The following is a 14937-nucleotide window of genomic DNA, read 5'->3' as shown; positions in this document are numbered from 1 at the left end:
CTGATCTGCCTCGCCCGGGAAGAGCGCAATGATGGTGCCAACTTGGGCCAGTGAAGCAACGTCCTCCACAACTAGACTGAAGAACAAAAAAAGGACAGCAACTTGTCTGTCCCCCTCCCCTCAATTCCCCAGCGCTGTTCCCATTCCCCAATTCCCCAATTAAAAAAAAAAAAAGATTCACTACTGAACAGTCTTTCTCAGCTGAAGGTGATCTCAAATCAATATCTTTCTATCTCAAATTTCCAATTTCTCTTCCTCCCTCTGTCCCCACCTTCTATAAAATGATTAGCCCCTTGAAGCTAGTCTGCACAAATGTCTGATTTATTTTTGCTTTCACCCTCCAGAGCCTGGCATATAGTACGTGTATATAGACATGGACAACTCAGTCCCTTTTCTCCCCTCTCCAAGTCAACCTCTACTGGCCTTCCGTGTTTTCCATTTAGCTACTAACCAAGGGAAGATACACTGCTAATCTGGTTGGTGAGAGCCCCAAATGGGCCATGATTACTAGTGGGATGCATGAACTCAGGTCTGCTTTCTCTTTCTTCCATATCATGCAACTGAGTGGGTAAGTGGACCCAAAGTTTGTTGTTGGCAAAGTCTCTAAGTGCCCTCTTGGATTGACTTTGTAACTTTGTAACTCCTCTTTGTAACTTGCCAGGAAGTGATAAGATCCCTTGAGTTAGATGTTTTTGGGGTGGGAGAGAAGGTTGAGGAGGTGGAGAGTTGGAACAGGTTGGGAAGAGTCAAAGGCAGGCCTCAGGCTCAAGCCTAAGGAGAGTGTGCTGATCCAACTTATCCAAAGCACTGCGTTAGGTTTTGGCTGCATGCACAGTAATAAAGTGGCACTTTACTTGCTTCAATTATTACTTCAATTATTACTTTGAATGCATAGTTCCAATGGTGACAAGGACCTCCTGGACATGTTGCTATCAAATTACTGTAAAAAACCCCATTTTCTACCATAACAGGAATCATTAAAAAATAATCTGATCAATGAATCACTACTTTTGTTTTAGACTTTTCATGTAAACAACTTAATACCCTCAGCATGTTTAAGTAAAAGAATTATAAAACAAAATTTGCCTATATATTCAACGTTTTGATATTTTTAAAGAATGTAAAATAACTTTTTTAAACCTGCACTTATTTGATTTTCTTTGTCTTCCAGTTGTACATCCAGTGGCGGATGGGCTCTCAAGTTCACATGTTCATTTCTAAGTTGTTCCCCTTCATCTGGCTCCATCTTCTTGATCTCTATTGGCTGGGCGTTAGCGATAATGTAACTCTCTGTGGTGAACATATTTCTTTTGTATCTGGATTTGCCAATGTAAGGGCTTTCGTCTGGGGTTTTATCCATTTCAACATACTAAAAGCAAAATAAATGAATAGATTTATGGTTTAATAAGTAACTTCTAAGCAAACAAGTGACATTCATTTTATTAGTGAAGAACACATCACAGAATGCCTAAATATTAATCCTATCTGCTGAGAAGTTGAAAAATACGTACCACTCTTTTATTCTTCATATACCAAAAGGAATTAGAGCAAAAAATGGTCTCAAAGGATTCTTCCTCCTATCCCTGAAGAGTGAGTTTGGATTGACTGATTAAAGAACTGCCTACAGTTATGTGATTTTTAGCATTGCTTAATTTCTTAAATCAGAAATCTACATATTTTATTTTGGTTTCTTGGCTGATATAAATCTCAGTTTAATAAATTTTAATATTTGCATTTTTAACTAAATAATACATGATATTGGTTGGAATCACTGGGTCGTAGAAGATAAGTGAGTCTCAGTTGCAGTAACAGTTATGGCATTTGTATAAATATTGGTTGACTAATACTGAACCCAGTGATTACCGAAGATACAGTGTAGAGAGATAATTGTACCATGAGTACCAAAGCAGGCTGTGCACTTTTCCTGGAAGTTTAGATTTAAGGGAGCTAATCAACTACATTCTCAAGTGAGGTAACTGAGGGTGAGAAAGCTGTTTTGGGTTATGGCTGTGGGTAAAGATCCTTCTAGGTTTTTTACCTCTTTTGGATGCTGCTCTAGCTTACGGAGCCAAATAATTCACAGATTCAACCAACATACATTTACCCTGCTGATGTCCTCAGAACAAGGAAGTGGAGTGGTTGCTGATAATGTTTCTGTCTCCATCACCTGCCCTCCCTTGTCCCACTCTGTGCTGGCTTTAACTTTGGATTATTGAAAAATTAAAATAACTTACCTCTGATGGATAATAATTTAGTGGCTCAAATTTAGCATCAATTTTATAAAAGGCCAATTCCTGTTCCAGCTCATACTGCTTCTGACATGCTCGTGTTAGCTCCATGGTCTTCTGTTTTAGCTATTGACCAGTTTGATATGAAACAACACATAGCATCAGTAAGTTAGTAAGAAGGTACAATGGCATGGGGCAAGTTCTGATCATAACTAATAATTAGATTCTTTTAAACCCCACAGCAAACAGCACAACATTCAGAGCACTTTATATAATTCTAGAATATTATAAAGAATGAAATACAAAATTATCATTTCATAAGAGATCACATAAAAGACCTCTGAAGTTTATATATGCTATTTCAGGGTACAATGAATAGAGATTTTTAAAAAATCATTTAAATTTGCTTTATCCAAACATGAAAATAATTCTGTATCAATTATTTTTAAGTAACTAGTCTACTACGTACCTGCTTGCTGATTTCCCAACAATCAGCACTAATTGATTTAACTTCCTGGTTTTAATAACTTCAAATCATGGATGGAAATGACATTTGACATGAATTACAAAGGAATCAGGAGGAAGAGTGAGACGGATTAAAATAAGAGTCTGGTTGTAACTGCTGTACTGTTGTTGTTGTATTAATATTTTGGCTAATGGCATCTCAGTTTTAAGTGTTCAGAACACTATTCTCTGTCATAGAGGATAAGGGATGGGAATAAGATCAATCAGATCCAAATATGGAATATTAAATTTTTAATAAAGTAATTCTACTATAAATACAACTTTTTAGTTATCCTTAGAAATTCTGAGCTAGAAGAAATCAAATCTAATTCTCTTGAATTTATAAATTAAAAAACTGAGTCCCAGATTGGTAAATTGACTCTTGTCAAATGTTACATATCAGGTTAGTGGCAGCAGCTAAATATTTTAACTACCAGTACTAGCCCCGTCTCTTTAAACCAATCCTTTGAGTTCATTTCAAAGGTCCACTAAGTGATTTTCACCATTTTTTTTTGCCAATGTCTGATAGAAACCAGACCTAAAACATGCAGAAAAACCTTATTAATATAAAAATGCAAGCTACAGAGAATAAAACATAAACAAACAAACATTTTACAAGACCCAGGAAATCAAAGTCGTGCATGATTTAGCTTGCAGTCACCTCCTGGTTATCCACCAAAGGGAAGTAATGTTAACCTGGATAACAGGTAATCACGATCGAGTATTCACTGTGTGACAAACCCTGTAATAAGCATTTTACCTGCGCTATCTCACAGAAGCTTCACAACTCCCTTATGAGAGGATTAAAGCTACACAGAGACGTTAAATAACTTGTCGATTGCACAGCTGGTAGTAGAGGAGGTAGAGCTCAGTTCCAAGTCTCCTGACTTCAAATCCAACCCTCTGTCTATCATACTCTACAGCCTTCCATGTCCTGCTGCAGGGTGTCCAGCACATTACCCACACTGACGCTCTTTCAGTGAATACTCATAAATCCCTGAGTCTCAAGAAAGCAACTCACAACCAACAGTGTCAACCAATCTTGGGCTTCTCTCCCTAAAGATCATTGGTAGTAGGGTCAAACAAAGGCAAATGTGACTGGAACAATGGAAAAAGCATGGACTGGTCTCTAAAGGCAAATAATAATACTCTGTGCCTCTGAAAGTACCTTTGTGTCTCCTATAGCGCTAGGCTCAGCGTATTGTAAGCATTCAATAAATGTCGATTGCAGAAATGCATAATGGGAGCAAGTTAAGAGTCAAAAGCCCTGGGAAGTAGGTTAGTTCTAGTCTTTGCTGTGGATAATCAAGAGTTGACTGCAGTTAACATATTTACCAAGGGGAAAAATGATACAAATACTTCCCCCCAACATTCAAAGTCACTCTCCTATGTACACATCCATTAAAACAATTATACATACATACACAAACACGTTTCTTGAGAAGGCAAGCCAGCTTTAAAACTTAAAATGTACATAAGCATATTAATAGAAGTTATCATGCAAACCATGAAAAACATAGTGTGCAATTCAGTCCTGAAGGAACTACCTTTAAGGAAGAATAAAGAATCGGCAGAAAAGGGTCTGCAAGAAACCAAGACAAGGGCTGAAAGGAGAGAGAAGCAAACAGAGACCATCACCTGAAGAACTCCAGAGAGTTGGGCTGTAATCATATAAGCTGCTCTTTACTGACAACTTACCTTAGAGATATTGTTATTAGTACTGGCATTGTTCTTACATGGACACATTTTATCATCATTCTATGAGTTACAGATTTATCACCTTCCATTACTTAGCTTGATTCATTTCAAATTATTTTCACACTCATCACCTCATTAAGTCCTCACAATTCTGTGAGACTGGCAGGACAGGGAAGTCATACTCATTTTAAAAATGAGGAAACTGAACAAGAGGAATTAAATAATGCTAAAAAAGATAAAGAGCAATATTAATATCAAAGGTAATTAAAGTTAGTATTGGTTGGTGGCAGAAGAGGGGGACCACTATAGTTTAAATGGCCACCAGCAGCTTTACTTCAATGTTACCACATTTCTTTTCTAGGTTGACCTATTACATGAGGAATTACTTTATGGAACTGGAAAACATATAACTGTAGATGATATTATCACCAAATACTCTGCATAGGAGAATGGAAAATGTTTTTTCAAATGTAGGCTTTTAGAATAAGACCCAGAATTATTTCGTAAATATAGAATAGTCCTCTGGAATAATAAAAGAACAGGCAAACAATATACATTTAAAGAAGAAATTTAAAGAATACGGAAGAGTTAATGAAAATATATGCAATACTCAACTTTCCAACCACCAAAGAAATGTGAAATGAAAGCAACAAGATTCCATTTTATTTTTCCTATTTACAAGTTCAAAATAATAATAATATCAAGTGGGGAATAGGGCTCTTTCACCCACTGCTGTAGAAGTGTAAAACAGTTATAAGCTTTTTGAAAGGTGCATTAATAGTTAACAAATTTAAAATGCAAATTACATAATAATTCTACTTGTAGTGATTTATACTAAGGAATTACTATTATGAATGTATAAGGGGTGTGTGTGTGTGTGTGTGTGTGTGTGTGTGTGTGTGTGTGTACTACATATATACCGGGGGTGCACAAAACATGTACACACAAAAAACTATTAAAATTGTAATACTCAATATGTATCAACTACAAAAGATGAATACAAGTCATGTTTGATTTCTGCAATTACAAGAGGTGCTCAAAGTAGTTACCATCAGTGTCCAGACACTTCTGATTATGGCAAACTACTGCTTGAGCAACGTTGACCAAAATGTCCACTTGTATACATTTTATTGGCACCAGGTGTGTGTGTGTGTGCGTGCGCGCGCGCGCGTATGTATATATATATATATATATATATATATATATATATATATATAAAGATTTTTTCTGTAGTATTCTTTCTAATAACAAAAAAGTGGAAGCAACCTATATATTCATCAATAAGAGTAGGCTACATAAATTATGGAGTGTCCATATAATGGAACACAACGTAGACTTTGAAAAGAATAAGAAAGATTTGTAAGTGTGTGTATATATGTGTGTGCACACATGCATGTGTGTGTGTATTCTTTTTAAACTTGGAGAGCTAGCTATCCATGATATACTGTTTTATAAAAAATAAGATGCAGAATTAAAATATATATATAGTAAGATTTTTTTAATTACAAAAAATTCAAAGGTGTATATATATATAAAATTACACATATATTATATAATTACATATATATTGTATAAGCATAGAAAACATCCAGGGAATGGGGTAGGGGGAAAGTGAGACCTTCATTTCCTACTGTATACATTTGTGTTGTCTGAATTTGTTACAATCAACATTAACTTTGTATGTAAATGTGTTTTTCAATGGTTAATGATAAAAATAGCATGACACAAAGATAAGCACAGTCTATCTTCTAACCAGAAATAGCTACAAAAAAACAAAACAGCAAAAACTGTTGACAATTTACAAAACATTTATTCACAGCACAATCAACAACATCATAAATAAATAAAAGAGAAACCTAGGCAACTTTAATAATCCATAATTTGGGGATAGCTCCAAGTTATAAAATACAACATTTTGCCAAGGTTTTCAATAGGCTGACTAGCATGCACCAGGGAGTCAGCATATAGAAATTGTAATAAAAGATGGATTCTATATTATAAAAAAAGATGAGTAACTTAAAAAATTTTAAATGTTCACAAATGTCAAATGACATCATAGTACACACTGTTTGTTTTATTGTATTCTTTTTTTTTTTTAGCTGAACCATCCTGCCAGCTGTTGGCAGCTCAAAGGCAACTCAGCTCGGGCTGGGCGAGCTCTTAATCAACTGATCCACTTGTCCGGCCCCGTTTTTTGTATTTTAAATACAAATGTTAAGTGATGGCACAGAGAGTTCACTGCTAAAATAAAATTGATTATCATGTAGGCCTCTAATGATTTAGTTGCTCATCAATCCATTTTACTTGTGGAATGGAGAGCAACAGAAATATGTATAATATAAAAAACCACTGATAATCACCGAATTATTGAATCATATATAACATGTCAGCCTTTGGAATACAGCTGACATATTTGAAAACTACCTTCAGATAAGAGGCATGTGAAAGAGCCCACAAATGCTCTGGACATTTCACTAACAGAGCTGGAGAAGCTGCCCGTTCATCGTGTCCCCTGCCTTTTTTCTCTGGCAAAGGAGAATTCAAGAAGGAGGTAGTTAAGTATTTGGATTTCAAATAACAATTTCCCTCTCTACACAGAGAAGGGAACACTTTTTTCTTGCTAAAAAATTTAAGTGCTTAAGCAGAATTCTTGTCAACAAATCAAGTAGTTAAGCCAGGATGCCAATTTTGAAAGGGAGGTGCAAAAAAGATAACTATCTAAGGTTCTATAGTCACATGAGAAGTATAATTCTCTAAGTTATGCATGGGTCAGAAAAAGAATTGTCAAAAGAAAAAAAAAAGTGCCAATAGCTATTTTTTCTTTAAGGACAGTAGCCTAATAATGTTACAGAATCAGAATCTCTGGGAAAGGCCTTTTAAGATCCTTTAGTCCATCTCCCGCCTAATGTTTTTCTTTACGCCAAACCCTGAGCATATGCCTGTTTCAGTGACAGAAAACACATTCCAGAGTTACTGTACTTTTAGCTCAGGACAGCTACTAGAAATTTCTTTTTTATTACTAAATGAAAAATTGTTTTCCTATAATTCTATTTGCCATTTCTTCATTTTGCCATATGGGACTTTAGTCAATTACTCTAAGTCCCTCTTCCATGAAGCAGCCCTTTGACTATCTGAAAGCAATCATCAGAGCTCACTGGGTCTCCTCTTCTCCAGCCTGGACACCTTGTTGCTTTGGCCATTCCTCATAGGACATAGTCGCACGACCTTTGAAGCCTCTGGGTCAGGTACCTTTCGGTTGTACACTATCTAGTCTATCTAAATCTTTCTCTTTTAAAATACCTTTTCTTTCTATTTCAACCATAAAGCTAAATTACATAAAATTTAAACTATGCATAAGTAGCAATTAGAAAGTGTATATTAATAATTCCACTCCTCAGAAATAACTACTGTCAAGAATCTGGAAAATATCTACCACTTTCCCTACACATACTGATGATATTATATGCTATCTTTATATATAGGCTCATCCTTGATATATTGTTGTACAGCTTGCTTTTTTTCACATAGCAATATATGTTAGACATCTTTCCGTATCAGGACATACAGCTCTACTCCATTTTAATAGTAACACAATTAATTTACCACATGGATATCCACTGAGGGATATTTTAGTTATTCTGAATATTTTGCTAATATAAACACTATTGTAGTGCATGTCCTTGTATATGTACATGCGTATATGTGTATTTATATGTATGTATGTATGTACATATATAATGTCTTTACACATTCTTGCTACCATTTCTACAGAACATACTATTGGAAATATATATTACAATTATATAGTAAAAATAAATAATATAAATATAATAATAAACAATACTATATATAATATTTCCAACATAAAGGACATAGGTATGTCCATTTAAATTATGATAATTTTGTCAAATTGCCTTCTAAAAGTTTTTGCCAATGTACGGTCTCACCAACAATGTTGTCGTTAAAAAAAATACACATGTCTACAGTCAGTCTGGCCAGCTGCCCGCAGTGGGGGGCTTCCCCTCTCTCCTTTGTTCTGGTTGCCGTACTTCACATGATGCAGCCCAAGGCAGCATTTGTCTTTTGGGCAGCCATGTCACAGAGTGCCCGTCAACTACAACTTGTAAAATCTTTTGCACATATTTCTGTTGAACCACATCTTCCCTATTCTACAGTCTGGGAATTGTGTTTTTAGACTCAAGGACAAAGAACTCTCTATTTTAAGAGAATAAAGTCAAAGCAATGTAAAATATGAACTTACCAATTCATTTTTTGTGTTCAGGTTACTCTCTAGCTCCTTGCAGCTCTGTTTTTGTAACATGGCCTCCTCCTTTAATGATTTGTTCAATTTATCTTGATTTTTAATTTCCTCGAGGAGCTTTGTTTGTTTGTCCTGAAGCTCTTCAGTTTCCATTATCTTCTTTTCCAGGTCTCTTTCCAGTCTTTCTACTTCTTCTGCCAATACAAATTTAATAGTTTATTGATCATTATATTTCCTACTTGAAGAAAGGTAATAATATTTCTTAGCTAATAGCAAAAGAACTCTTAGAATAGTATCAATACAATTCTACTTTCAAAATTATTCACTATGGTTTTGGGAAAAAGACTAGAATCAGAAACGGATTTATATTAAGAGTTAAGAAGTCATTATCATTTGTATAACAATTTTAAAAGACAGCACTTTTCTTACAAGTATTTAATTCAATTAGTGTGTTGATAAACATAGGTCTCCTATAACAAACATGCAATATTTTTTTGATATTAATAATTACACTTTAAAGGATGCTGCAAGCATGTGTGCAAAATACTATGCTATCTAAAAATCCTTCAAAGGCTTCCCATGATGCTTAGGATAGGATCCAAAAAGCCTGCATGAATAACTGACAAGGCTCTTCATGGCTGGGTCCTGAACTCCCTCCTCTCCAGCCTCATTTTCAAGCACACCCCACTGCAGCCTTTTTTGCAATGATTCCAACTCTTCAAATGTGTGATGCTTCTTGTCACCTGCAGGCTTTTATTCATACCTTCTGCCTGGAACTGTCCTCTTCTATTTCCTACTGGTCTATTTTATATCCTCCAGATCTTAGTTTTAAAAACATTTTGAGAAGTCTGCCCTGACTCTACCCTCTTCCCAGGTTAGATTCTTTTCAGGGGTGCTCTCACACCACCCTGCACCTCTGCTGTGGCCCTCGTCACACAGGGAGTTGTAAAATGTGATCAAATAGCTTGGCTGTCTGCCTTCCCCACTAAAGCTTTGTGAAAGCAGAAACTGTCTATCTGGCTCACTGCTGGGTCCCAGAACTCAGCACATTAAAGGCTCCCAATTAATATTCAAAATGAATCATAAGTAGTTTAAACATCTTTCCCTATATTTATAGGATGACTTCCCTTTGCATTATTTATATTTTTAAGGATTCTAAAACATAAACTTCAGAGTAACAAATGTTGAGTTAGGGGGATCCCAAACTAATACAAATTTACCATATTTCTCAAGTATTGGATCAAACCATTATCAAATTGCTATTTTTGTAAGTCAAAATGGATTAACATTAATTTCAAACGGTTGAATTTGGAAGCTCATTTCCTAACATTTTTTTTTAAACATTTTTATTGAGGAATTGGGGGGATGGGAACAGAGCTGGGGAATTGGGGGAAGGGGAACAGACAAGTTGCTGTCATTTTGTTCTTCAGTCTAGTTGTGGAGCACGTTGCTTCACTGGCCCAAGTTGGCACCATCATTGCGCTCTTCCCGGGCGAGGCAGATCAGTCGCCGGCTTCTGGACGGCCACTCACTGCGGCTGCTGGCCGCTCACGCTGGCTGCTGGCTACACACGGTAGCCCATGGCAACCCACTGCCACAGGGGATGCAGCCTATGCCGTCGCCGGCGACTCACGGCAGCCCAGCTCCAGGTTGAGCTATTGTTCAGCATCTTAGCTGTAGAGGGCAGTGTCACTGGCCCTCATATGTGGGATCTGAACCGGGGCCCTCTGGCATCCCAAGCCAGTTCTTAACCATCGCGGCACTCGGCTGGCCCTCCTAACATTTTTAATGGCTATTTCATACCTTCCTCTTTCTCTTCAACTCCCATACCCCTATTTTCTTTCTCAGTTGATGACCTCATATTTCATGAGAAAACAGGCCCCACCAGTAGGAACTTCCTCAAGACTACCCATGGCTGCACACATATTCTCTGCCTTCTGATGAAGAAAGTGTCCTGTCCCTCTTATTAAGAGACAATCTTTCATTTTTTCCAATTTTATCTTGTCTTCCCAAGGACCAAAAGAACTGAGCCATGATCTGTCTCCCCACTCCACTCTTGAATATTCTTTTTGTTTCTTTGATTACTAGCTTTGAGGTTTACCACATTCGCTTCTGCCCATTTCCTGGTCTGGAAGCTATTGGGGAATTTTTTTTTTTAACTCATTTATTAGGCATTAGCGGAGGGAAACTGCAAATTTTCACCCAGATGTCTCCTTCCCATTCACTCTTCCATCTATAATCTAGTATTTGTCCCAACCACTCCTTAATTGCTCTTGTCAAGATCATCCTCATACAAGTACATTGCCAGTCGAATGCATTCTCTGTGCTCATCTTCTTCATGTCTCAGCAACAGTCAGCATAACCGACCACTTCCTCTCTTGAAATCTTCTCTGGGCTTTTGTAACCTACCGTTTCCTGGTTTTCTCCTAACTTGTTGGCCTCTTTTTCCTCATTTTGCTTAGCTGGCTCCCCCTCTTTATCTTCCTAACCCCTGTCTGAGTGAGCTAATCAATTCCAGTAGAATTAACTATTATATTTATGTTTGATGACTCTCAAATTTATATCTCTAGTACAGATCTCTTTGAACTCCAGACACATTTCCAACTCTCTTCTTGGTTGTCTCAAAGACATTCATTCAAACTCAGCATTCTGAGTTCTCTCATTTTTATAAACAATATCACCATCTAAGCACTCACTCAAGCCAGAAGCCAGGAATTATTCAGTCCATTAGAAAGTGCTGCTGATCCCACCTCCAAAACTGATGCATCTTTTCTATACCCACCACCCAAATACAGACCATCACCACTTCTAGCCTAGAGCTCTGCAACAGCCTCCTCATAATGTCCCTTTAGTTCCCTTTCGTCCTGTTCCAAATCATTCTCTATCCTGTTTCAAAAATAATCTTAATATATAAACTGCCTCATGTCCCACCCTGGCTTAAAAACTGTCAATGGCTTTCCACTGCACCTGGAATAAAATCCCAACCCCAAAGCCCTGTGCCATCTCACCCCTCCCCATCTCTCCAAACTTTTTCGTGAGCTATCCTGCAGTCATACTGACTTCTTTCAGTTCCTTAACTCACCATGGTCTTTCCAACCTCAAAGCACCAGCTGCTCCCTCTCCCTGAATGCCTTTGTTCACATGGCTAACCTATTCTGGCTTTGCCATCAGCTTAAATGTCACTTCCTCAGAGGGACATTCTTTACACCACTTTCCCAAAAAGGGGGTTCTCCTCTGTTACTTTATCTGCGTTTACAGGCTTTTTGTCTGTCTTGTCCACTAAAACACGAAGGCCAGTACCACATATCTTATTATTGTATCCTTAGTGCCGGATACGGTGCCTCACTTATAGTACATGCTTAATGAATATTTGTTGAATTGATTTATGTTGTCATTTTCCATGCAAATTTTAACAGCATTATAAAGTTTATAACATAATATACTTTTCTGGATAACTTCTAAATTATTCTTCCCCCACCCAAATTTAGTTTTTTAAAAAAATGTCACCTTACCTAAACTGAATCTCTCAAAAGCTTCCTGTCTGTCCTGAGTGGTTACTGGCTGACCTTCCAAACTTTCCAGTGAACGGAGGTGAAAAATGGTAAACTGAAGGGAATGAGGAAGGGCCACAACTGGATTTTCAGTTAGGTTCAGAGAAGTCAAATCTTGAAGTGGTTTCAACCTGCTTATATCTTGGAGCTGAAATGATATTTAACATTATTATTAGTATAATTTAAAAATCATAAACACACCTGAAGGAAATAATAAGTCAAGGACATTGCTATTACCATGGCAAGGAACCTATTTTCATGAAACTCATTATCCCAAAGTAGTGTGACTGGAGAAATAGAAAGGGAGTATTTGAGTATCTATAGTGTATCAGGGCAATACTAGGCATTTTCCATACACCATTTCACTTGTGACTCCTCACAACAACTTATGACATAAGCACCATCTTAATTTTAGAGAGGAAGAAGTTGAGGTTCAAACAAGTTAGGTGACTTGCCCAAAGCTCAGAGGCTATAAGCAAATGAAACAGGATTTGAATAGAAATCTGTGTAACTCTAAATCTATTGTCTTTTCATTATACAAATCGAAAATATAAATGGCTATAAAAAAGATTTTGGTAAATCTTCATATAACAGCTATAATTGACAGTAAAAGAAATAAGGATATGTGGAAATACCGTTTTGAAGTGAGGTTTTTTATGTTTATCCAAAGTGGGATTTTAAAAGGTTGAGAAACACTCTACTAGTAGCTAGTACAAATAAACCTCTCCCAAGTGAATGTACATCATCACTCTTACTGGTGCCAATGTCAAATATGAACTGGGATGAGAAAGTCATACAAAATTAGAAATAATTATAAATATTTACAGAATGATTTTCCTGTTAACATCAGCTGATGCTTTGTACTACCTAAGGATCAACTACTTTGATGAATATATGTGGCAAATTTTAGATTCATGGCTACCTCTTCCCATCACCCCACAAGTTTCATGAGTTCCAAGGTGATGCTGTGCAACATGGTGTGGGGCTTGGGCTCTGAGGCTCTTGGGTCGTCAGTGAAATGGTAGAGTCACCTTACCAGATCTTTATAAAGATGAAATAAGAAAGCATAGACATTGCTAGCTGCACAGCAGTAAACAAGTGCTATTTATTATTACTGGCTTCCCCTGGTGAAGGTTTAAGGAATATGGCCTTAGTTATTGTTTTAAAGTTTTAAAAGTATTTCACACCTATCATTTCATCTGAGCCCATAACACTCCTGTAAAGGAAGCAAGGTAGAGACTGTTTTCTCCAATCTAAACAGTGAGTTTTAGAGAGGTGAAGGAATTCTCCAAGGTCACAGAAAGCAAGTCTAGGCCCGTATTAGAAGGCACATCTCTTATTTTCTATTCTAAGACTGATGTTCTTTACATTATAGCATGATTGTTCCAATTTTAATACAGACTTAAATAAATTAATATTTTTACTTAGCAATCACTAAAAATTGAACTGTATAAATATCATAGGAAAATCATAAATTATATTCCAGAAAAAAATATACATCATTATCAGATTATGTGAACCACGATGACAAAGTTGCTCCACTATAACAAGCTAGTATTAACCTCCTAAAACACCTAACCCTGTAATTGAGATTAATTCATAAGTTTGTAAAACAGAAGTCTGTATTAGGCATTAATGGCCTGCCTGCATTCTGGCACAAGATGCATGACTTTGGGTAAGAGACTTAACCTCTCTGAGACTTTACTTGAAAATGGGAATAAGACTATGACTATGGTACCTAAGTCATAGTAGTATTAAAAAAAAAAAATCCCTGCACTGTCTTTTTAACAAGAGTGTCCTGAGGCACAAATGGAATGACAGATGTGAAAATGCCAAGAAGTCAACTCTCAGCTACCATGGAACCATGTAAAACCAGGACTGCCATATTTAATTACCCTAGAGAATCCCAGGTTATGTCTGAATTTGATGTTTGGTCAAAGGACCAAGGACCTTATAAGAAGAGATCCCATTTTTTAAAAACTTAGATTTTAATCTTTTCTTCTTTTTTTTCAGTAAGTCCAAAAATTTGAAAAAAATTCTTGCTACTTTAAATAACTTACCGATGATATCTTGTTGCCTTTTAGATTGAGGGCTCTCAAAGATTTTAATTTCTTCCCAAACCATGCTGGAATATGTTCGATTTCATTTCCTGCAAGGTTTAGCTTTTGCAGGTTACACATATTTTCTATGCCTTCAATTTTGCTGGAAACCAAAGGGTAAAATCAAACTTAGTAAGTACAATGATATGAGTTCCTCCATTCTGTTTTTAGAATTAATAGCCTTGGGTTTTGTGGAGTTACTTTTCATAATTATAACTTATTCACCCTTTTCATAAATGAGAACCAAAAAAGTGGCTAAAAACATTAATGTGCCCAGGAATCCTACTTATCTTACTATCAAACTTTATGATCTCACAACACAGGAAAGAGTCTGCTCATGGCAGTCTCACTAACCACTGTAGAGTACTAGCGGACAGCCAGGGGAGAGCTGAAAACTCAATAGCACACACTGCGCTGGGTGCTATAGCCCTGCACAAGAGACGATGTCCTTAATTATTACCTGAAGTCATTACTAAAAGTTTAGCTATGACAGCAGAATATGGCTGCCATTCGGAACTGGTGGACCCACAGAACGATACTGTATTTATGAACATAAATATTTTCATCAGACTATTTAAATTAATAAAACATTTATT

General features: G+C 36.6%; 1 protein-coding gene across 6 annotated transcripts in view; it reads right to left on the bottom strand.

Moving 5' to 3' along the window:
* CNTRL (centriolin) overlaps positions 1 to 14937 on the bottom strand; it is a 77457-nt gene that overhangs the window by 50318 nt on the left and 12202 nt on the right. For 3 of the 6 annotated variants that reach the window (XM_019648244.1, XM_019648248.1, XM_019648245.1), the window contains exons 5-10: positions 14303 to 14444; positions 12204 to 12390; positions 8692 to 8885; positions 4280 to 4336; positions 2235 to 2354; positions 1141 to 1369 (exon numbers count right to left, since the gene is read on the bottom strand). In XM_019648244.1, the coding sequence (XP_019503789.1) occupies positions 1141 to 1369; positions 2235 to 2354; positions 4280 to 4336; positions 8692 to 8885; positions 12204 to 12390; positions 14303 to 14444 (929 nt within the window). Of the gene's footprint in view, positions 1 to 1140; positions 1370 to 2234; positions 2355 to 4279; positions 4337 to 4430; positions 4964 to 8691; positions 8886 to 12203; positions 12391 to 14302; positions 14445 to 14937 lie in introns of those variants that run through there. The other 3 variants (XM_019648246.1, XM_019648247.1, XM_019648249.1) reach the window with 3 other exon arrangements.

Source organism: Hipposideros armiger, unplaced genomic scaffold, assembly GCF_001890085.2.
Source record: "Hipposideros armiger isolate ML-2016 unplaced genomic scaffold, ASM189008v1 scaffold_123, whole genome shotgun sequence".
NCBI classification, from domain to species: Eukaryota; Metazoa; Chordata; class Mammalia; order Chiroptera; family Hipposideridae; genus Hipposideros; species Hipposideros armiger.
The sequence above is the reverse complement of the archived record's forward strand: the minus strand, read 5'-3'. Positions and strand labels throughout refer to the sequence as shown.